At 45.2% G+C, this 24,787-nt stretch overlaps 1 protein-coding gene across 1 annotated transcript in view; it reads left to right on the top strand.

Moving 5' to 3' along the window:
- LOC306960587 (multidrug resistance-associated protein 1-like) overlaps positions 1 to 21,927 on the top strand; it is a gene marked incomplete at its 5' end in the record, with an annotated part of 39,971 nt that extends 18,044 nt beyond the window's left edge. The window contains 10 exons of the mRNA XM_079553018.1: positions 1,797 to 2,004; positions 5,900 to 6,210; positions 6,490 to 6,689; positions 7,817 to 7,943; positions 9,316 to 9,417; positions 10,125 to 10,271; positions 13,833 to 13,991; positions 17,568 to 17,734; positions 18,988 to 19,182; positions 21,684 to 21,927. Of these exons, the coding sequence (XP_079409144.1) occupies positions 1,797 to 2,004; positions 5,900 to 6,210; positions 6,490 to 6,689; positions 7,817 to 7,943; positions 9,316 to 9,417; positions 10,125 to 10,271; positions 13,833 to 13,991; positions 17,568 to 17,734; positions 18,988 to 19,182; positions 21,684 to 21,792 (1,725 nt within the window). The 3' untranslated portion in view covers positions 21,793 to 21,927. The remainder of the gene's footprint in view (positions 1 to 1,796; positions 2,005 to 5,899; positions 6,211 to 6,489; positions 6,690 to 7,816; positions 7,944 to 9,315; positions 9,418 to 10,124; positions 10,272 to 13,832; positions 13,992 to 17,567; positions 17,735 to 18,987; positions 19,183 to 21,683) is intronic.
- Between the last annotated feature and the right edge of the window lie 2,860 nt (positions 21,928 to 24,787).

The following is a 24,787-nucleotide window of genomic DNA, read 5'->3' as shown; positions in this document are numbered from 1 at the left end:
GCTAAGACAGAGAATAAAGTGGCACATGTTACTTCACAGTCTTGTTATACAGTCTAACAGCAGTGGGGATGAAGGCTTTGGTGAGCTTGGCTAACACCCTCCTGTCCCTCACCTCCTCCACAGAGTCCAGGGGGAAGCCCAGGACGGAGCTGGCCCTCCTGACCAGCTTGTTCAGTCTGTTCATGTCTCTGTACAGAGTCATAAAAAGTCCTGAGCAGAGGCCTGCTCACTCCGAAAGGACCTCAGTTTCCCCAGAAGGTGGAGGCGACTTTGGACCTTCTTGTAGAGCCCTTCTTACTGGTGTTCAAGCACAGGTGGTTGCGCTCACACCAGTCCACAAAGTCTATGATGACTGACCGGTACTCCAGGTCGTTCCCCTCAGACACACAGCCCACGATGGCGGAGTTGTCGGAGAACTTCTGTGTTGTATGTGAAGTCCGACGTGTAGATGGTGAAGAGAAACGGTGAGAGGTGCCCTGAGAGGCCCCCGTCTGCAGACGACCACCACAGACTCACAGCAGTGCAGCCGCATGTACTGTGGTCGGTCCATGAGGTCATCGATGGTCCATGCAGTGAGATGTTCATACACTCCTGTGTCCGCCCGCTTCCCCCGCAGCAGCGCCGGCCTGATGGTGTTAAAAGCACTGGAGAGGTCAAAGAACATGACCCTCACAGCGTTCCCGCCGGGCTCCAGGTGGGTGAGCGCCTGCTGCAGCTGGTACAGTGTCCCCTACTTCGAAAGGCAAACTGCAGCGGGTCGAGGGTGTGGCTCACCACAGAGCGGAGGTGGGTGAGGATGAGCCGCTCCATGGTCTTCATCAGGTGGGAGGTCAGGGCGACTGGTCTCTAGTGGGCTGGTTCCCTGGCATGCGCCGTTTTAGGAACCGGGATCAGACAGGAGGTCCTCCACAGGACGGGGACCTTCTCCAGGCTCAGGCTGTAGATGTGGCTGAGGACCTCGGAGAGCTGGTCTGCACGGGTTGGTGTTTTCAGGGTGGTGCATTGTTACTTTCACACCAAACATAGTGTTTTGCATTGAGGCAAAAAAGTTCAATTTTGGTCTCATCTCACCAAAGCACCTTCTTCCACATGTTTGCCGTATCCCCCATGCAGTTCATCCAGGGTCATCATAGGCTTCTTGGTATCAGCTCTGGTCAGTGCTGTCCTTGTTCGGTCAGTAAGTTTAGGAGGACGGTCAGGTCTTGGTAGGTTTGCAATGATGTCATACTCTTTCCATTCCTGGATGGTGTATTTAACTGTGCTTTGAGAGATGTTTTTATAACCTAACCCAGCTTTATACTTCTCAATAACTTGATCCTGGACCTGTCTGGTGTGTTTTTGGACTTCATGATGCTTCTGCTCCACAATAGTCTCTGAACATGAGACCATCACAGAGCAGCTGTATTTGAACTGACATTAGAAACACACAGGTAGACTCTATTTATTAGGGCAACATGAGATCATTCAGAAATCATCAGGAAACTTCTGAAGGCAATTGGCTGCACTAAAGAAAAGGGGGTGGAAACTTTTGGACATCCCACTTTTCAGTTTTTTATTTATAAAAAAATCCAAATCATGTATAAATTTCATTACACTTCATGATTGTGTGTCTTTCACGTAAAATTGCGAATACTTACGCAACCCAGTGTATACTTAACTTACTATTTCTCCATACTACAAATAAAAAGTGCTGTGAAAATAGAAAGAAGCGGGCACAGCACCTTTAATCGTATTTCTATTCAACTTAATAAAATGGAGCCTTTTGCAGATGAATCACAGAAATGCATGTGTTCCAGGTCCGTCTGCAAACCTACAGGGACTACTTTGAAACCATCGGGCTGGTCTTCCTCCTGATCATCGTGCTGCTGTATGCCTTCCAGCAGGGGGCTTCGCTGAGCTACAACTACTGGCTGAGCGTGTGGGCGGATGACGCTCCGGTGAACGGGTCGCAAAGTGACCACGATCTGCGGCTGGGAGTGTTCGCTGCTCTGGGGCTCACTCAGGGTCAGGCCAACCTACACGAGGCACACCGGACACTGTTTTTACACACTAGCGGTTATAACAATGCCAGAAGTAGGACATAGTTGATTTAAGTGAAGTGAGAGGAGAAGTGTCTGAAAAGGAGGCTTTCATCTGCTCGTTCTTCTACTCAAAAGTCGACTTGCAAAAGTGCCCAAACCAGACTAACTTGCTTTCTAGAGATTATGTCCATTATTTAATACTTTCCCAAAGCCACAAATAACATGTGGAGTGGTTGGATTAACTGCCTTTAAAGCTGCTTTAAGCTATTGTCTAAGTATTGTTTTCATCATAAGGTGTCAGTAGTCCCCGGCCCCCTGCCCCTCTCTCATCTGCTCTGATGGGGTATTTAAAGGGAAAGAGAATTCTCATTCATCTTGGTGCTACACATACACACATGTATCCCCAGAATGAATAGGATATGTAGCAAGGTAAATGTGTTGATATTTATATTTATTTGCCATTTTTGCCATTTAAAAGGCATGAGTTCCACTTCACTCCCCCTCTGAGGCACAGCGGATGTGGTGCGTTTCTTTTTTGTGTGTGAATTTGTGCTGCATATCAGGATGTTTGGAATACTGCCCTGATGATCCACAAGTCGCTCCAACATGTGTGAAAACGCCATTAATTTGCGAATCATGCATAGGGATGGGCACTGTTAAATGGTTCCTACTTGGAACCGACCGAAAAGCTTTGGTCGGAGGCGGTATCGAAAATTTTTAATTCTTTCGGTGCCAACTTCCGGTTCTTTTTTTCTCCAAACGTCAATAGATGACCCGCCGCGAGTCTTAAAAAAGCAACATGAACGTGTGCAGGTACTGAGCGGCTTCAGCGCAAATGGAGCGAAGCAAAGATATATTTCATAGATGTAGCCTAACTTATAGCGAAGCAAAGCTATAACTTGCTAAACTTCTGTAATAGAGATGGCAGAGCCGCGGTCTGCGTCAGGACTGAGCAGGACTGAGCCAGGACGTGGACTACACCGGGTAAAACCCAGAGCTAAACAAAATCAGTTATGAACCAGAACTAAACCAGGACTGAATAAGAAACTTAAGCTTTTAGTCAAACTGAAAAGCAAAAAAGAGCAGTGACAAGAAAGACGTCTATACCTTTAGCGACAGACCCGGAGGCTGAGCTTACGTGCTCTTGTTTACAACTTTACAGCAGCTGCAGCGAGAGGAATATCAAAGATTGTTTGTTGTTTGTTGAAAGTGAGCGCTCACTCTGTATTAGACATTGTTGGTCCAGTTTTGGTAAATTGTTAGTGGCAGAGTGAGCGCTCACACCATATAAGGATCTTTGACGTGTGAAGTTGCTTTCGCTTCGTCGAACAGCGCAGTGTGTTTAGAAAAGTTTAGCGGAAAGAAAACCATGTCCTGATGTGGATCTGTCCTGTCTCTGCAGCTTAAGAGGTAATAACGTCCTTTCTTTCTTTTTATCTCTGCTTAAGTGGAAATTGTGCTCAAAACACGAAGTCACAGGCGACGCTGCTGCTCCTGTGTAGCTTTTTTCCTGAACTATACTTTTTATACACGTTATTTTTATTGAATTAAAATAACATAGGTATCGAAAAAAGTACCGTTAAGGCACCGGAACCGAAAAGCAGGTATCGTTAAAGTACTTGGTATCGGGAAAAAACGAACGGTACCCATCCCTAATCATGCATGTGTCTTATGTCCAAGTCACATGAGTGAACAGAAAATGTCTCAGTATAATGAGTCCAAGCAATGGAACAAACATACATTTTAAAAATGGCGCCTGAACAGGGCTTCAGATTATTTGCTTTAAAAAGTTATCTGAGGGCCCCTTGTGTCTTGTCATTATGGTGTGCGAATGCCGCTGTTCATCACTTGTTGATAGACAAAAAAAATCAGTGAAGGAGAAAATACACCTTCGACATCAGAACCAGTGCCAGAAGAGTTCATAACAAGATGTGGCTCGGCTTCTTTAGCCCGGAGGCGGCTTGGATTTAACAGAAAAGATGAGCGTCGCCTATATGTAAACTTCAAAACGTCAATGTCAAAACAGAGCGCCACAACCGACCACTTTGATCATCTCCATACCACCCATAGATCACAGTCTGAAGAGTATGAAGACAGGACTGATATTACAGACACGCTACCAAACCAACTGACTGTGACCTCGCTGAATCATTCACAAGAAAGTGACAGAAAGAAAGAGAAGTAGCAAACAGTGACAAGGTCAGTAACGAGTTTCAGGGCGTGGTCTATGTTGCCAGTACAATCAGTAGTGAGTTGACTGCCCTGCTCAGAACTCTGGGCTCACTTCATTCAGTGCTTTAACATAAACAGTCCAAAAAAATAAAACAAAGACATACCACATACATTCCTTTACATGCCTTTCAGTCATGTGACTTTTGTTTTAATGGTGGTATTTTGTATACCGAAGTGGAATTATGCAGTACTACAACATGTAACACAATACTAAATTAACACAACACAACTAATTAACAGTGGCATTTTTATGTACTCATAATCATTGCTCATGAAGATCACAGAGACGCATGTTTATGTGAAGACACCAGTGACTCAGTGTTTAAGACGTTAGCATGCTACCGGTTAGCATTTAGCTTTAACAGCTCAGCTCTGACCTCTCCAAGAGAAAGCCCTGAACCACACTCCAAACCTTGGCTACAACATGTGACATAGGTCAGAGCTGAGCTGTTACTGTAGTATTTCCTCTGTGTTCATAGATGTGAGCCACACATGTGTTTGTTGTGTTGAAGCCACAACAAACACAATGACAGTTAGCAACTGTCAATGATTGACAGTTGCTAACCCGTAGCATGCTAACATCTTGAGCAGCTTAAACACTGACTCTGACAGAGCTGCTACTTCTGTGCCACATTTGCTGGTGTCATCACATAAACGTGCGTCTCTGGAGCTGTGTTTTTACTGTTTTCTTCTTGAGCAATGATTACGAGTCCATTAAAATTCCACTGTCAATCAGTCGTCTTTCAATTTCATCCTGAGTAGAGATATTGTTACATGTTGTAGTACTGCATATTGCTACTTAGGTATTCAAAATGACCACCGGAACTATACGTGATGTTATTAGAAACACATGTATAACTCCAAAGACAACTACATACCCACTGAACAATACTATGCAGCTAGATACACACCCACAAGCACACCCGCAACACATGTTCATCTACACCCACATGATCACTCACCCTCTAGTTAACACAAATGTATAATAAAAGATCCTATGTCCTTAATTTCACTACATTCACACTGACAAACAAACATACATGAGGGCAGGCCAAGCAGGAGGCGAGCTGGTGCTTGAGGGGTGCTCCTTGCTGGCTTCTTTTAATGCACACACCTCAAATAGACCCACTCCTGGCAACAGACCACCCAAAGCTTCTTGCTTCTTTTAGTGCAGTGTTTCCCAACCAGGGGTACAGTGACCCCTGGGGGTACTCGAGGACCTAGCAGGGGGTACTATGGAACTATTTCAGATTGAAAAAAGGGGAAAATGTAACATAATTTGTTATAGTAAAAAGCTATATTTTTCAGTAAAATGGGTTGCTTTGGGAGAATTGTAGGTTTATTTTGACTGCAACATTGTCCTTTTTCTTACAAATACCACTTTTAAGTAATTACTTTATAAATAAACTGTAACACCCTTGAGGTAGGGGGTACACGGTTGACCACTGAAAGGCCAAAGGGGTAGGAAAGACAAAAAACGTTGGGAACCACTGTTTTAATGCACACACCTCAAATAGACCCACTCCTGGCAACAGACCACCCAAAGCCTCTTGCTTCTTTTTAATTTAATATTATTATTATTTATTATTATTAAAAGGTCCAAAATGTCGATCTGTGGTCAAGTTGGTTGATCTTGTGTTTTGTAGGTTTGGCCATGTTTGCCACCACACTGGCCATCTCTTTGGGAGGTATAACCGCATCGAGACATCTCCACGCCGACCTCCTGCACAACGTTCTCCGTTCTCCCATGGCGTTCTTCGAGAGCACGCAGAGCGGGAGCCTCCTGAACCGTTTCTCCAAAGAGATTGACGCCATCGACTGCATGATCCCTGACGGGCTCAAGATGATGCTGGGCTACCTGTTCAAACTGCTGGAGGTGTGCATCATCGTGCAGCTGGCCATGCCCATCATCGGGCTGGTGCTCCTACCCTTGGCTGTACTGTATGTGATATTCCAGGTGAGATGGACCTCTTGCACTGGTTTCCCCATAGATTTATCTTCTGGGAAATTGTAACTTCAAGGGCCATTTATGTAACACATATTCTCCTCTTAAAACTTCTAAACATACCAAACGTTTTCACTTAGAGCGGCTGTCCTTTTGCATCGTTTCCTCATTAACATCACGCTGCCTCATGTTCTTCCTCCATTTCAGGCTTTCATAAGCTTCCACAGGTCAAACTAAAAACGTTATTTTATTTATGGTGCGGTCCGGAATTGACCGCTGCTTGCGTTGCAGAGGTTCTACGTGGTGTCGTCGTGTCAGTTACGGCGTCTGGAGGCGGTCAGTCGCTCTCCCATCTACACCCACTTCAACCAGAGTGTCCAGGGCGCAGCGGTCATCCGGTCTTTCAGAGAGCAGCAACGCTTCATCCATTCAGCCAACCAGCACATCGACGCCAACCAGGAGGCCTACTTCCCCCGCTTCGTTGCTACCAGGTCACACTATGCACATTAATACACAGTGAGGTCTGCTCCTCCGCTGCACAGTGTCTGCAAATGATCCATGTGACTTAAGTTTCCCCTAAATGAAAGCAAAAGCACTAACTGCCTTCATATAGGCCATTTAACAGTGACATGTGACTGTGCCAAACTACAGGGACTTTGTTATGTGGGTATTTAGCCGGTCTTACACTGTCTGAAGGCTGGTCTCAGAGTGAGCCTCTCGCTGCTGTGAGGATCTTATTTCACTTTTACACTGTTTAACCTGAAGTTTATGGAAACAGCTGCAGTGGAGTCTCTTACACCTTGGCCCCACGAACTTTTATGTTTGATTTTGTTAATCCAGCCAAATATCCTTAAGTGCAGGGATCATTTCATGTGGTCTGAAAATAATGAATAGTGCCTTAACCGTTTTCAATAGAAATGTAAAGCTCATATTTTACAGTAGGGTAACCTAGCTGCTCACTCTCCTCTATTTCCCAGTTATCAAAAGTTTGGTTTTGGCCAAAACTGTTGAAATTCACCACAAAATCCATCTCATACGTTCCTGTCAGTCACTAATTAAGCGTTTATCTGATACAGATGCGTTATGCGTTGCTATGGCGATGCCCACAGCGGAGTGATATCCCAGTGATTTAACTACCGGACTACGTGTGCGGTTATACCAAAATAATGCACGCCTGTTAGCGCCCACCAGCCAATCAGAATCCAGTATTCACCCAGACCATGGTGTAACAGTGGTTGTGGATGAATCACTCGAGGGTGGGGGGATTGTTGGCGCTGCGGCTTATGGGATGGCACATAGCTCCTAATTGCTGGTGAGTTAGCACCAGAGGTCCCTATGCTAAAGTGGCTATGACAGTTAGCATACATGCTTCTTTCCCTAACTCCTTCCTAACTGACTGCACTATTCGGACGCTTCTTATCATGGCGGACGCTGACACACATCCGGTTTGGCGTTAGAGCTCTTATCAATCTGCTCATTTCGGCTCCGGCCCAGGATTCAGGAGGATTACACAGACATGCGTGAATGAAGCCAAAAACCACTCTGGGGGTGTTTTTGATAAGGAAATAGCATGATATAGGACCTTTAAATGTAGTCTGATGTCTGCTTGTTGCTGCAGGTGGCTTGCTGTGAACCTGGAGTTTTTGGGGAACCTCCTTGTGTTGGCGGCTGCTCTGTTGTCAGTGTTTGGGCGGCATGAGCTGAGTTCAGGAATCGTTGGTCTGGCCATTTCTCACTCGCTACAGGTATGCAGTGACCCTCACTCCGTTACAGACACAAGAAAGTGGAAACCAGGCACAGGTCACTTAAAGGGATATTTCAGGATTTTTGACATAGGGCCTCATTTCCTAGTTATCCAGAGTGTTGCTGATTTCTGGAGATGTTTTTTTTTGTAATTCAAGCAGTTCTTATGTTTGAAGAGTTTCGTGGCGCTAGGCTAATGCAAGGCTAGCGCATTTCTACGATATCAGCTAGCCTGCATTAAAAACAGTCTGACCTGCTCCACAGAGCACCTGAGGCAAATCACTTAACACCAGACTAACCATATAAATTTTATTTATGGTTTATTTGGTAGGGACAGTGCAAGTTAATGAACAAGCCACACCGGATTGTAGCCTTAGGCTAATTTTCATCCGTCGTCCCCCATGTGCACTCTCAAGCACACTCTCATACATCCTGGCCTATCGTACATGTTTTTAGTGGTAGGGGAAACCGGAGTACCCGGAGGAAACCTACGCAGACACGGGGAGAACATGCAAACTCCACACAGAAAGGCCCCGTCCTTGGTGGGAATCGAACCCAGACCTTCTAGCTGTGAAGCACAAGCGCTAACCGCTGTGCTAACGTGCCGCCATCTGTGTCCATAGTAAAATACCTTATATTTGAGCAGCATCAGCTTCGTGGTTGTATAAGCTATGCGGCGGCGGAGTGATCTGATAGAAAATAGTCCCTCAAAATGCGATCATTCATGTGATGCAGGTCAGTTATATTCCAAAAATTATTCTATCAACACAAACATTTATATGGTTAGTCTGGTGTTATAAGTGATTTGCCTCAGGTGCTCTGTGGAGCGGGTCAGACTGTTTTTAATGTAGGCTAGCTGATACCATAGAAATGGACTAACCTAGCGCCACATACCTCTTCAAATATAAGAACTGCATGAATTATAAAAAAAAATATCTCCAGAAATCAGCAGCACTCAGGATAACTAGGAAATGAGGCCCTATGTCAAAAATCCTGAAATATCCCTTTAAGTAGGGTTGGATTCAGTAGGAGCCACATTTCAGTATATACACACGATGAGGTGCTTTTATTTAACAAAAGCGACAGAGAGCTTCTTATGCATGCATGCAGAGGCTTGTGTCTCATTATGCTCATTGTACTTTATGTACCTAATAGTTTGCAGATTCTGTTCAAAATGTTCAGTACCCAAAGAAAATGGATCTGAAATGTGACTGATCAAGCATGTGTAGAAATGTTGAAAGCTTTGAGTAAAACTACCCTAAGAAGTTCAGATACTTCGAAAAGTCATGATCTAAATGACTTTTCCCCAGTTGTGTGAGTAGGTAGTTCCTCACTTGATCTCATTAAACCTGTTTGTGTTGTTCCTGTTTCCAGGTGACCAGTGTGCTCAGCTGGATTGTCCGCTCCTGGACCGATGTGGAGAACAACATAGTGTCTGTGGAGAGAGTGAAGGAATATGCCCACACCTCCAAAGAGGTGCAGTACCAACCACAGGCCTGAGTTTCAACAAATCTGTTGAATCAACACAACTCAAATGAACAGGAGCAGAAAGAAGAGCGATCTTATGTTGTTTTCTCTTTTCCAATTTCATTTTTACTTCAGTTTTTCGGTTTACTCACTAATTTACTGTATTTACAAATATTCAAAATACAATGCCATCTAACTACAGTGGGGGAAAAAAGTATTTGGCCAAAATCCAATAGAATGTCTATGTGAAACTTTTCCCCACTGTATATCCACATAATTGTACATTATTTATGTCTAATTTTCAGTATATACATTTTTTTTTTTTTAAATGATCAGGTGCAGGAGGCTTGAATGGTTAGACTAGACTAAAGCAATGTCTGGCTATGCTTCCACATGAAGAGGGAGGAATACCCTATGTTGTGCGTCACACTGATATGCAAGCCAAAACATAGAGTTTGTGAGAGCCAAAGTTATGACTACACGACCAAGATGGTACGACCACTACAGCATGACCCAACATGGTTCTAACACTCTCTAACACCCCAGGGCTGCTGTGGCTACAGCAGTAGCTTACCACCACTGAGTGTGTAGGAGCTAGTACTGACAGCGTGGTGGCTGGAGAAACTCAACTCAAATGGAATAAAAGGAGAATTATGAGATTATTCAACATGTTTTCACATTATTCATGACGAGGAAGATGCATGTATCTGTTTCAGGCCTCCTGGAGGTCGGACCCCGGGGCCCTCACCCCTCTGTGGCCCACTTCCGGCTGCATTAGCTTTGAGGAGTACGGACTGCAGTACCGCACAGGTTTAGACTGGGCCCTGAAGGACATCAGCTTCAACATTCAAGACGGAGAGAAGGTACTGTATCTGTGAGACTAACCCCTATGCCACCAATGCAAAGCCAGAAGCTACATTTTCATTGATCCAACGGCAGAATGTGAGACTCATTGTTGTGATTGGTTTATTACTTCTAAGTCTCGTATCTCAGTCAGGTCATTACTTTGAAACGTCATGTTGTTTAGCCGTATTAGCTTTGTTTTCTCCATTCATTAACAGGGTTCAGTGTTAGCATTCACTGTATCACTGTCACATGTTCAATAAATATTGGTCATGTGGTGTTAAAAAGCACAGAAATACTGTTTTAAAGTAGGAAACTAATGTTATATTTCAAATGAATTGAAGTGAATGATTTGAAGTGTTTGACAGAGGAAAATCCATGAACAAATGGATCTAAAGTCTGTGTTTCCGATAAAACTGGGATAACATTTGAAAAAACAGGGATGATATAAGGGGCCAAATCTTGACCCTGGCGCAAGGACATCGCAAGCTCCAAACACAATGGTTATCTTCCATGGACGCAGTTGTTCTTTATAAAAATAGAGAGGTCTGAGGTGTGGTTTAAAGCAGTGCTAAGTAACTTGTTTACCTTAATAAATCCTTTTCATAGTCCCTCTGGGGGTAATACATCTCCCCCTGGTGTCTCTGGCAAGAAAACCACAATTGCAACCTTGCCTGCACCGGATCAGAGGCCCCAATACACACTAATGGAATCACAAGGAGGAAGCTAATAGGCTAGCGGGCAAAGCTAACTGCGACTTAGCGCCACTTAAACAGCATTTACAGCCAAGTTTGAGTGAAAAAAATGATCTCCATTTTTTAACTGGATGTACAATGGGGTCATTTTTGACCCCATTTGGTTTCTCTAATATTTCACTCATAAAATAACATTTTGAAATAAATGTGGGTTCTATCTTTAAAGGAATAGGCCACCGTTTTTACATACTAAAATATGTTCTTACCTCACTTTAGTCGTGTTAATATATCCCCGTCTGGTCTTTGTCCGTGCGCTCTGTCACGCAAACGGAGCACATACGCAGCCTCTCCCACATGTCACATAGCTCCGAAAAAGCTCACGATAGAAGCTACCAAGCTCTTCCACGTGTTCCCTATTTAAAGAAAGTTACGTGAAGTGTTTTCATGCGAAGTATATTTACACAGAAATGTAACATGTCGATTTTATAAGCAAATAAAAAGGGGGACTATATTGTGAGGCGTAATGATACGAGGAGCAAAACGTCCGCGCAGTAACTCCTAAAGGTTATTGACGGAAGAAAGCGGGGAAGTCTTTAGGAGTTACTGCGCGGAGGCTGTGCTCCTCGTATCATTACGCCTCACAATATAGTCCCCCTTTTTATTTGCTTATAAAATCGACACGTTACATTTCTGTGTAAATATACTTCGCATGAAAACACTTCACGTAACTTTATTTAAATAGGGAACACGTGGAAGAGCTTGGTAGCTTCTATCGTGAGCTTTTTTGGAGCTATGTGACATGTGGGAGAGGCTGCGTATGTGCTCCGTTTGCCTGGCAGAGCGCACGGACAAAGACCAGACGGGGATATATTAACACGTCTAAAGTGAGGTAAGAACATATCTTAGTATGTAAAAACGGTGGCCTATTCCTTTAATTTGACTTCATAAAAATGCGCTGATAGTAAATTTACCAGTTTTTATTATTCTTTGGGTTGGTGGGACATGTTTATGTAAAAAAAAAAGGTCAAATTTTGAGGCAAAAATGGCCCTGTAACACTGAAAATCCTGAAGTGGATTTAACTCGAAGTATTTGGTGAATTGGGCACTGGGAGAGGCTCAAAGGTAGAGCAGGTTCTGTTTTTGTCTCGGCAAAATCCCATTCATTTCAATGGACATGAGCCGATCCTGCAGGTTTTCTGTCTTTGACCTTTTGTACCGACTTCATTTGTGCTTAAAATATGAAAACATTATTATGTCTCCATCCCAGAGGACCTCCTCTACATGCACATTCACCAGATTTTGAATTCACATATTTTTACAGTAGTTATAGGGCCTAAAGCCTGAAAACAGCAGCAGCTCTCCATTCATTTCAATAGCAGTGTCCTCCATGTCTGTGATTCCAGCTATATTTTTGACTTTTGCCTTTCATACCAACTTCATTTCAACTCCAAATCCATAACCTTTTTAAATATACAATCCACAGAGCCTCCACTACATGCACATGTACCAAATTTTGAATTCAGTCATTTTGTCATAGTTTTAGGACCCAAAAACCAGTGCTCTAACCCAGTTTTCGAAACATAGCCAAACTGTGATTCTCACTCTCTTATTTCAGGAAAGTCTCTATATTCTCATCAAAAAATCTGCTCAAAGCAGAGCTTACATCTTAATTCATGAACTTTTATCAAAATATTAAAAGTTCAGTGCAGTGAAATTAAAGTACAGTAGAGCAGAATGTGTTTGGAAAAATAAAGCTGTAAAAGTTATACAAACAACTGACATTCTATAAACACCAGACAGATGCACATTTATTTATACAAAATCATCTTTTTTGATCATGATCGCTCCTAAAACTACTCAGACACTGATATGCATCAGATTTTGTGATCTGTGATCAAAGTTTGAGTGTTCACAGGCTTTTGTCTCTGCAGGAGAACAGTCTGTGTTATGTTCATCTAAACCTGTTGGGAGCCAAGTACGAAGTACTGTTTCTTTAAGGCCGAGTGTTTTATCAGAAGAGATCCAACAAATTACATAAAAAAACATGTGATCATTGAACAGGACCCTATTGCACATGTTTTGCTGGGTATGTTTATTGTTTCCTATGCTGCATGACTTTAATCAACTTCGAGGCATTTGCCATTTAGCCTTTCCTTCATACACAATCTTCGTAATCCCTCCTCCCCCATACAATGCAGAGAGAATGCATGTTCATGTAGGCAAATCATTGTGTAGTAGCCTATAAAAGTAAAGATGACTTACTTTCTGCTGCTATGGCTGTGATTTTCACTCATTATCAGTCGATAGCATTAGTAATAATTTAATAATAATGATTTTGTCTTTGATCTGCTTCCTTACTCCTACTTTTAGATTTCTTCTTTCTCTCTTTACGACATATAAAAAGTCAAAACAACCTTGAAAAAACAATTTACAAAAGAGATAATTATGGTGGATTTTAGGATGCACATTCCTTTGCCTTAGGAACAAAAACATACCATATATCCACATATCTACCAGGTTAAGTGTTTGCATTACTTTAAGAAGAGAGAGAAAAAAAATTTGGATTTGTTTTTAAATTAAGATTCCCACCCATGAAAATAACAGAATCGGCCATGTCACCAAAGAATGATGGTTTATCATGGAATAGATTGGAAGCTTATTTGTTTAGTGCTTTGTTTAGTTACCTTCTAACCAAACATAGCACTGCAGTTTCCCACTCTGCCTCTGACCGACTGGCCCTTGGGTTTCCATTCATCACCTGACGACTGTGGGACCTGTGTTGGACAGTTTTCTGATGAGGGACACCCATAGGTCCTCCCCTGACAGCCCTGGGCCTCATGAGTGGCGCCCTCTTGTGACTAACCGGTGGTCGTCCATATGTGGCAGATCGGGATCGTCGGTCGGACCGGAGCAGGAAAGTCCTCCCTGGCCCTGGGACTCTTCCGAATTCTGGAATCGGCTCATGGCCGGATTTGCATCGATGGGACTGACATCTCACTCATTGGCCTTCACGATCTGAGGTCCAGATTAACCATCATCCCACAGGTCAGTGAAAGCAGCACAAACTATTTCCAGCTTTTTCATTAACTCATTGACTGCCAATGACATCTATAGACGTCAATTAGGTTTTTCAATGGGAACAGCTGCAGCAAAGCCTTGAGCATGTCTGGTGTTAAAATCTTAGTTGTGCTGCCTAATGCTGCCACCTAGTGACTCAATAAAATAACTACAAGCTCTTTTACTGAGTCACTAGGTGGCAGCATTGCACTTTCGTTTTCTCAGCTTTTTGGTCAGAAAACAGCATTTTGGGTGATTTCACCTATTTTCTACGGACGATTACTAAATGAAAAGAGGTACAAACAAACCTTTTTTTTTTACATGAAAGAAGAGAGTCTAATCTTTCTTTTGGGTGGGTTTCATGTTGACATAGACCTAGACCTAAATGTTCTGTGGGTCTTGAAAAATCAGTCAAAATCCTGAAAAACCTCTGGCAGTGGGAAGCTCTCTGATTTGAAAATGGCTGGCAGTCATTGAGTTAAACTGTCAGGGTAATGGTGGGTCCTGATGCCATACGCCTGCTTTAGACACCCGGTTCTTCGGTGGTTTAGAGATGAACTGCCCTGGGGTAAGTGCTAGTGTGGACCCTGGATTTTCTTGTTGCTCTTGAGAATGGGCTTCCTCTGTTTGAAAGACCACCAGCCACCACTGATGTGGAGAGATATGCACTGCCATCAATATAAAATGGAAATGAAAGTATAATTTTTTCAAAACATAACTCAATTAAAAGTATTCGAGTAAATGTAGCTCCTGAATCCGCTAGTTTTGGGTCACCTTCCACCGAAACTACTTTAGATCCTACCAGTTCAGATTTAAACCATGCAACGTCCAGCAGAGGGAAAATCCTGGCTCCTGCACAGTTCACACAAGGTCCATTAGTGGCTCGCCCTCAAGGATCCAACACGAGTTCAAATCTTCAAATCCAGAGTCTGTCTAATTGACAATTCTACATCCTAACCTAAGTTGGGCTAACGTTAGCCTGGTTTTACCAGACCCTCGAACTCATTGCGTTTCGTACAAGGGTCTGGACCTTCACAATTGAGCTCCGTTTTCAGGTGGGAGGGGTGAACTCCTTTGAAACCATTGGATCTGATTTTTGCTAGCGTTTGGTATGTAATGCGCCCGAGTGAGTGAAGCAGCTATCATGACTCTGTCATAACTCTATCATAGCTCTATCATGACTCTATCATGACTCTATCATGACTCTGTCATAACTCTATCATAGCTCTATCATGACTCTATCATAACTCTATCATAACTCTGTCATGACTCTGTCATGACTCTGTCATGACTCTATCATAGCTCTGTCATGACTCTATCATAGCTCTATCGTGACTCTATCATAACTCTATCATAACTGTCTTAACTCTGTCATGACTCTGTCATGACTCTATCATAACTCTGTCATTACTCTGTCATGACTCTGTCATGACTCTATCATAGCTCTACCATGACTCCATCATAACTCTATCATAACTCTGTCATTACTCTGTCATGACTCTATCATAACTCTGTCATGACTCTGTCATTACTCTGTCATAACTCTATCATAACTCTATCATAACTCTATCATGACTCTAGCATGACTCTATCATAACTCTATCATAACTCTATCATGACTCTATCATATCTCTGTCATGACTCTGTCATAACTCCGTCATGACTCTGTATGACCCACAAGCTCCCATTAGTAGATCAAATACCCAACAACGCCACCCTGAGTTATAGTGCCAGGGACACTTTCAGAAAGGCCTCACAAATTTGTGATTGAGTGGACCAGGAGACGTAAATGAAAACGTTACAATATTTATTGATTTAGGTCAAGTGCAGAAGAAATACATTTGGATAGGTTTTGTTTCCCACATTTCCCAAAGCAGCCCCCCCCCCCAAATGTTCCAAGTCTGTGCTATATGTCCTATCGGAGAGTGGCGCCGGTCCACGCGGGGTCAACTGGCTTGGCACGGCGCGTCAGCTGCACCAGTGCAGCCAACCTGGGACCAGGGCAGTGTCCGCGCTAGTCTCTAGCAGTCTTTACACCGCATCGTTCAGACTGGGGGTGAGGGGGGCGAAGGGGGCGAAGGGGATCTTGAGCCAGGTGAGGCGGGAGAGGGAGGAAAAGGAATTGGGGCGAGGAACGAAAGACCAATGACGGGAGAATGGACCAAAGGAGAAGGAGAGGCCCGCTCGGATTCCAATCCTAAGAAAGGTACATTTTTAGACACATTTGATCCTATCTGGCTGTACCTGCGCAGCAGAGAAGAGCACACGGAGCCTACTTACACAAAAGCGCTTCGGCGCCGCACGTATGAAAGGGAAAAGCCAAACGGATGGCGTCAGCTGAGAGCCAAGACAAGGAAAAGCTATTTAGTGAACTGGAATTGGAGATTAAATTTAAGGTTGACAAAAGTTCTTACCGGAGTGCGGCACGAGCGAGGCGCGGCACGAGCGAGGCGGGGCACGAGCGAGGCGCGGCACGAGCGAGGCGCGGCACGAGCGAGGCGCGGCACGAGCGAGGCGCGGCACGAGCGAGGCGCGGCACGAGCCCGGTGTAACACCGTCGTGTGTAAAAGCACTGGCCTGACGCTGCGCACGACAACCAGAGCCAGATTAGGATACAGTTTTAACAAATGACCATATTGTGCACAGAGACGGCTTACCAGAACTTTGTTAACGTAGATGCGTGCAGCACCAGCCGCAAAGTTGTTCCACAGTGACTGAGCCAAGCTGTGAAGGCAACACACACGCTGTGCGTCAAAGGAAGCTGAAGAAATAAGATTTGTTTTAGTACAGCAGAATGAACGAAAGATTGATGCGCAAGATACTCACTGTGGAACGATAACGCTTTCGGGTCAATGCTGCTCCCTGATATGGGTCTGTCATGTTCAGTTCAGTTTCATTGCTGGTAACAAGTAAGTTCACACTGAAATTGAATTGTTTGATTCTCAATTCTATAACCTTTGGCCAGCCTTGGTGCCTCCATAACTGCACTGAATCACAGTCTGGAGTTATGCAAAAGATAAACTGGTGTTTTTAAAGACCTCCTGGCACAGATTTTGTTTGTTTGTTTTAGGATGAACTCCTGTTGCTTCCAAAGAAATCAGAGATGGCAGTAAAAGACGGTTTCATGTTGTGCTGTTTTAGGATGTGCCAGTTGACCATCTGCTGTTGCTTAAGTTAATCTATGTCACAGCACTGACCCTTTGTCCCCTAAATATGTCAAGGTCCAGAAGGTCTGCTTTAAAACCACACCTGTTGTAAAACCCGCTCTGCCAGTGTGAACCTGTATCATTCTGCACGGGCCTATATAAAGCAAAAGTGTGTGGCTTTTAATCAGATTTGAATTTCATATCCTTGTAAAAGGAGAGCAAACAAACTCGGGGTGTTGTTTGTTTCATTTGTGGATGAGTCAGTATTCAGTCTGTCTCCGTATCTGCAGTCAAAACACCAGCCTACCCTGTTAAAAGATAACCTTTTTCTTTTCTAAGATCATCCTGCAAACATGACCTTATTTGCATATCTACTCATTTGGCACATTCTGTCTCTCCGGTGTTCCTCTGTGCCCAGGACCCCGTGCTCTTCTCTGGGACCCTCCGCATGAACCTGGACCCGTACAAGACCTGCTCCGACTCCGCCCTGTGGGACATTCTTCAGCTGTCCCACCTCGGCCCCTTTGTGTCCGCACTGCCGCACAAGTTGGACCACATGTGCAGCGAGGGGGGAGAGAACCTCAGGTGAGCAGTGTGGTAGAGAACCTTGAGTGGGCAGTGTGGGAGAGAGAACCTCAGGTGGGCAGTGTTGGAGAGAGAATCTCAGATCATGAGCAGTGCGGGGAAGAGAACTTCGAGTGAGCAGTGTGGGAGAGAACCTCTGGTGAGCAGTGTGGGAGAGAACCTCAGGTGAGCAGTGTGGTAGAGAACCTTGAGTGGGCAGTGTGGGAGAGAGAACCTCAGGTGGGCAGTGTTGGAGAGAGAATCTCAGATCATGAGCAGTGCGGGGAAGAGAACTTCGAGTGAGCAGTGTGGGAGAGAACCTCTGGTGAGCAGTGTGGGAGAGAACCTCAGGTGAGCAGTGTGGTAGAGAACCTTGAGTGGGCAGTGTGGGAGAGAGAACCTCAGGTGGGCAGTGTTGGAGAGAGAATCTCAGATCATGAGCAGTGCGGGGAAGAGAACTTCGAGTGAGCAGTGTGGGAGAGAACCTCTGGTGAGCAGTGTGGGAGAGAGCCTCAGGTGAGCAGTGTGGGAGAGAGAATCTCAGACGAGCAGTGTGGTACAGATCCTCAGATGAGCAGTGCGGGGAAGAGAACCTCGAGTGAGCAGTGTGGGAGAGAACCTCTGGTGAGCAGTGTGGGAGAGAGCCTCAGGTATGCAATGTGGGGGAGAGAACCTTGAGTGAACAGTGTGGGAGAATGTGACGGGGCTCGTATGGCTGATAGTCTTAGTAACGGCGTGACAAGGTCATACGTTTTTATAACACCACCTTTTATTTTTACATTGTACAACGACGTTCCCAACATGCGACCCAAGGTGTATGCTACAACAAAAACAAACAATACATTATTTATATTTACAGTATATTTACAATAATGAGGCAAACAAGGCTCTCATAATTACCTTCCTTGTAGGCAGACCAACGCAGACTGGATGGGGTGAGAGAGCGCCTCTCTTTTATACTCATTGGCCCCTCCCCTCAGCCAATCACCACAAACTTGCTGTTAACTACTCTAAAACAGTATCGAACAGTCCTACATAATTTATCATAGGGGAAACGGGAACGGGAACCGGCAACAGGTGAGTGTGGATTGTGTGAAGAGAAGAACCTCAGGTGAGCAGTGTGGGCGGAGACGGCCTATATTCTGTCCTATTTCAGAATCCTATGTTTGTACAAAGTTACTTCACTGTACATCAAGTACATTAGTGAGCCCTAGTTTTGAGCTAGCTATCCTGTCTCCGTATTATTGTCTCCCTTCTCCCCTCTCTGTGAGCAGTGTGGGGCAGAAGCAGCTCCTGTGTTTGGCCCGCGCTCTGCTGAGGAAGACCCGGGTGCTAGTCCTGGATGAGGCCACAGCCGCAGTGGACCTGGAGACCGACCAGCTCATCCAGTCTACCATCCGCAACCACTTCAGGGACTGCACCGTGCTGACCATCGCTCACCGGCTGCACACCATCCTGGACTACAGCAGGTCAGCCCCCAACTAAAACACACCACCCAGAGTACAGCAGGTCAGCCCCCAACTAAAACACACCACCCAGACTACAGCAGGTCAGCCCCCAACTAAAACACACCACCCAGACTACAGCAGGTCATCCCCCAACTAAAACACACCACCCAGACTACAGCAGGTCAGCCCCCAACTAAAACACACCACCCAGACTACAGCAGGTCATCCCCCAACTAACACACACCACCCAGACTACAGCAGGTCAGCCCCCAACTAAAACACACCACCCACACTACAGCAGGTCAGCCCCCAACTAAAACACACCACCCAGACTACAGCAGGTCAGCCCCCAACTAAAACACACCACCCAGACTACAGCAGGTCAGCCCCCAACTAAAACACACCACCCACACTACAGCAGGTCAGCCCCCAACTAAAACACACCACCCAGACTACAGCAGGTCATCCCCCAACTAAAACACACCACCCAGACTACAGCAGGTCATCCCCCAACTAACACACACCACCCAGACTACAGCAGGTCAACCCCCAACTAAAACACACCACCCAGACTACAGCAGGTCAGCCCCAACTAAAACACACCACCCAGACTACAGCAGGTCATCCCCCAACTAACACACACCACCCAGACTGCAGCAGGTCAACCCCCAACTAAAACACACCACCCAGACTACAGCAGGTCAGCCCCAACTAAAACACACCACCCAGACTACAGCAGGTCAGCCCCCAACTAAAACACAACACCCAGACTACAGCAGGTCATCCCCCAACTAACACACACCACCCAGACTGCAGCAGGTCAACCCCCAACTAAAACACACCACCCAGACTACAGCAGGTCAGCACCCAACTAAAACACACCACCCAGACTACAGCAGGTCAGCCCCCAACTAACACACACCACCCAGACTGCAGCAGGTCAGCCCCCAACTAAAACACACCACCCAGACTACAGCAGGTCATCCCCCAACTAACACACACCACCCAGACTGCAGCAGGTCAACCCCCAACTAAAACACACCACCCAGACTACAGCAGGTCAGCCCCCAACTAACACACACCACCCAGACTACAGCAGGTCATCCCCCAACTAACACACACCACCCAGACTGCAGCAGGTCAACCCCCAACTAAAACACACCACCCAGACTACAGCAGGTCAGCCCCCAACTAACACACACCACCCAGACTGCAGCAGGTCAACCCCCAACTAAAACACACCACCCAGACTACAGCAGGTCAGCCCTCTCTCAGGTGTTTGACCTTCAGCCTGGCTCCACATCTGGAGATGGGACCCCGGTCGTCCCAGAATAGGCCAAATACAGAAAAATGTTGTTGTACATTTGTTGTGTAATGACAAAAATAAATAACCTTAATCTTAACCTTGTTTTACTTCTTTATTTGAGCTTGTAGGTTTTCAAGCACCAGGTTAACAACTATTAGAGAAAAAAGAAAACACAATAATGCCCCAAAGTCATGGGCATATTCTTTATTATCACTTTATGTAATGTTTTCACATCAGAATGAGGTGTTTTACACTATGTGTATGGCCAAAATCGTGAAGATAACTTTGAATATGCAAACCGCTCCAGGCCCCAGGGCTGAAGTGCTGCGGGGCTGGAGCGGTTTGGACCCTCTGGGATCGGTTCACTTTTGGCTGTGGAAACAAACTAAATGCTCCTATGGAAATTAGGGCTGTGCAATTAATCGAAATTCGATTACGATTTCGATTATTACACTAGACGATCACAAAAATAGCATAATCGAGAACAAACGATTATTAAGGATGCCCTCCCGCTCATCCGTCCAAAGCGCAAAAAGTCCGTCCTGCGCGGTTTGTGTGACGCGTCTGATCAGCTGAAACACCAGCGCAGTGACAGAACTGTAAATAATATCGTACTAATATTTTTTATACCTAACTCTTCAGATAACGCCTCTGTTAAGAGCTCACCTTGTGCTGAAAGAAGAACCGCTGTTTTAGAAGCCTTGATATCCTTTGCTCAGGCACTGGTTTTGTTTAGTAGAAAAGTCTAAAACTCTTCTTCAGGAGCAGATCTCAACGGAGCTCAAAGCAAACTCTTATTATTTCATGCTGCTGAGATGATTGTTTCTGTTCCCTTCGCATTTCACGTGCTAGAGGCTCAGGCTTTGGTTTGACATAAAAACATTAGCGCTGTGTGATGATGTCATCAGGCCGCGCGGCTCTGTTGGACAGGTGTGACGGCTGGCCAGCAGGGGGCAGGTGTCCCTATATGATTAGTTTAGAAACGTGAGCATATTTAAAAAAAAATGCTCTTATTGTCCAAAGAAAATGTTGTCCATAGTTGTTTTTTAAAATAATAATAAAAATGAATAAATAAAATAAAGTTTTTTTTAAGGCCACAAATAATCGTTTGAATAATCGTGATTTCAATTATTACTAAAATAATCGTGATTATTATTTTTTCTATAATCGAGCAGCCCTAATGGAAATGCCCCTTCTGACTGTCTCTGTTCCACAGAGTGGTGGTGATGGACCAAGGCTCGGTGGTGGAGATGGCGCCCCCTGCAGTTCTCCTCCAGCAGCGCGGTCACTTCTACAGAATGTGTGCCGAGGCCGGCCTCGTGTAGCCAAGAGCAGTGTCGCCATATTGACTGTAATATTTAAGGTGTGAAGAGTGTTGGCGGAGCTGAGCCTATATGTAACAGTCACGGGTGCACTGGAGAAGCCTTTGGACTGGAGGAACTGTTCCATTATTTGACTGACATTGGTGTAGTTGTGTAAAGTTTAATATTTGCAAAATAATAAATGTGTTTTAGTAAAGTGTGTGGGTTTTGTTTTTGCATATTGACCATAACCTCTTAACCCCCACCTGAACCGAGCACATTTTCGTTTACGTTTGGCTTTACCCAAATCTAAAGGCTTCTTGAAAAAAACATAAAAAAGCAACAAAAAAAAGATTTAAAAACTGCAAAAATGTGATTTTAAAAAAGCAGCGACGGCATGTCGGTCTTAGCTTTCAAATGAAGCATTACACTGGCCTATCGGCTGTAAACTCTTAGATTTGGGTAAAGCCAAACTTTTAATCAAACATCCCAATGAAACTAGCACCTATGATGCCAAATGTATCCACTTTATGGTCATAAACAAATGTTCAGTAGTGATGGGTGGATGATGCCTCAGTGTGTGTGTCACACACTTTTACAAATTGTGTCACGCTGTATCACGCAGTGCTGGTAGCCTTGTAGGCGCAACCATCTGGTGGTGCAAAAGCATTGCAGCAGTGAGCCTGAAAAAAGTGAACTCAACACTGACTGAGCTCATTTATTCTCATTCACAAATATTAACCAGATCGTCAGGACTGAACTGTTTAACAGCTGAGAGTGAGAATTTAGAAAGAGGAAAAGTGTTCCGGATAATGACGATAGAAACAAATTAATGAAAAGTACCAGTGATACAACCATCTAATAATGAAGTCACTGACCAAGATTTATTACAGGATAGTGCCTGTGACAATAATATGACACGTGAAGTATTTCTACTTTTGTTTTCCTGTGGATGTCAAGTCACAGGACAAACCTCCATAGGTCATCATCTGACTCGAACCCCAACCCTATGCTTCCTAACCGGATGCTCTGCTTACAGAGCTACACGAACAGTGTATCAATGGCTTCATGTAGGCTACTAGCCGATCAGTCTGTGTGTTTGCGTTGTACTTCAATGTGGCCATGAAAAAGGACATGGACATGAAAGAGAGCAAAACAATGACTCTTGTACTTTACATGCTATCTATTAAATCATTTTGTTATCAGGGCAGAATGGCCTCGTGCCCAAAGATTTGGGCAGCCCAGCGCGGGCGCTGGAGCCCAGGAGCACCCACGGGATCGGCGTGTGGTGCATAAATCCCAAATGACAACATGAGCCGGGCGATGCTCTCGTTCAAATGGCGCCCCCTTCTCCTCCTCGCTGCTGATCGTTGCGTATGACTCTACATGATACAAAATGACACAGTGACTGTGTAGGTAAAAATACCAGAGGTGCCAAACACCAGCTCCTGGTAGACAGAACAGTCGCTCGAGACTGCAGAACCCGACACACCAACCTGAGCACTGCCTGGATTGATTACAAGAAAGCCTACGACTCAATGCCACATACTTGGATCATTGAATGCCTGGAGCTATACAACATCAACAGGACTCTAAGAGCCTTCATTGCAAACTCGATGAGGTTGTGGAAAACCACCCTTGAAGCCAATGGCAAGTCACTTGCACAAGTCTCCATCAAATGTGGCATATTCCAAGGAGACGCCCTGTCCCCACTGCTATTCTGCATAGATCTGAACCCCCTCAGCCAAATAATCAATAAGACTGGGCTATGGATACCGACTCAGGAACGGGGCCACCATCAGTCACCTCCTCTACATGGATGACATCAAGCTGATCCATAAATCAACTTAAGAGAAATTGCAGGAAGGCCGAGAGGAGATGGAGGAAAAGCAAAATAACGATAAATTATCAATTATTCTGTGCCAAACAAAAGACCTACAATACAGCAATAAGAAATGCAAGAAACAAATTCTTTTCCACAATAATCACCTATCATAAAAAATAACCCAAAAGTCTTTTAAACTCTAATTTACACAAAACTCATTTTAACCCCACAGATGCACTTCAAAGGAAAGATAGACACTATCAGATGTAATATTTTATGTACCCAAAGTAACGCGGTTCTAAATACAACTGATGGTCTATTTGTTCCAGAGGAAACACTGGACAACTCCAGCACAACTCTTCTGGAGTTGCCCGCGGGGAGAGGCGGCGGGCTGGGGTGGGTTTGCTCATATCCCCCCAGCTCAGCCGCCACGTGTTGGAGTTCACCCCGGTGGACGAGAGGGTCGCGTCCCTACGCCTTCGGGTCGGGGACAGGTCTCTCACCGTTGTTTCGGCCTACGGGCCCAACATCGGTGCAGAGTACCCGGCCTTCTTGGAGTCCCTGGGAGGGGTACTAGATAGTGCTCCGACTGGGGACTCCATTGTTCTGCTGGGGGACTTCAACGCCCACGTGGGTAACGACAGTGAGACCTGGGAGGGGGTGATTGGGAAGAACGGCCTCCCCGATCTGAACCCGAGTGGTGTTCTGTTATTGGACTTCTGTGCTAGTCACAGTTTGTCCATAACGAACACCATGTTCGAGCACAAGGGTGTCCATAAGTGCACGTGGCACCAGGACACCCTAGGCAGGAGGTCGATGATCGACTTTGTAGTTGTGTCATCTGATCTCCGGCCGCGTGTCTCGGACACTCGGGTGAAGAGAGGGGCTGAGCTGTCAACTGATCACCACCTGGTGGTGAGCTGGATCCGCTGGCAGGGGAGGAAGCCGGTCAGACCTGGTAGGCCCAAGCGTGTTGTGAGGGTCTGCTGGGAACGTCTGGCGGATCCCTCTGTCAGTGGGGTCTTCAACTCCCACCTCCGGAAGAGCTTCACCCAGATTCCGGGGGAGGCGGGGGACATGGAGTCAGAGTGGACTCTGTTCTCCTCCTCCATTGTCGATGCGGCTGCTCGTAGTTGTGGCCGTAAGGTCTCTGGTGCCTGTCGCGGCGGCAATCCCCGAACCCGGTGGTGGCGC

This window comes from Gobius niger (genome assembly GCF_951799975.1).
Source record: "Gobius niger genome assembly, chromosome: 3".
Lineage (NCBI taxonomy): Eukaryota > Metazoa > Chordata > Actinopteri > Gobiiformes > Gobiidae > Gobius > Gobius niger.
Note: the sequence above shows the minus strand (reverse complement) of the source record. Positions and strands in the feature narration are given on the sequence as shown.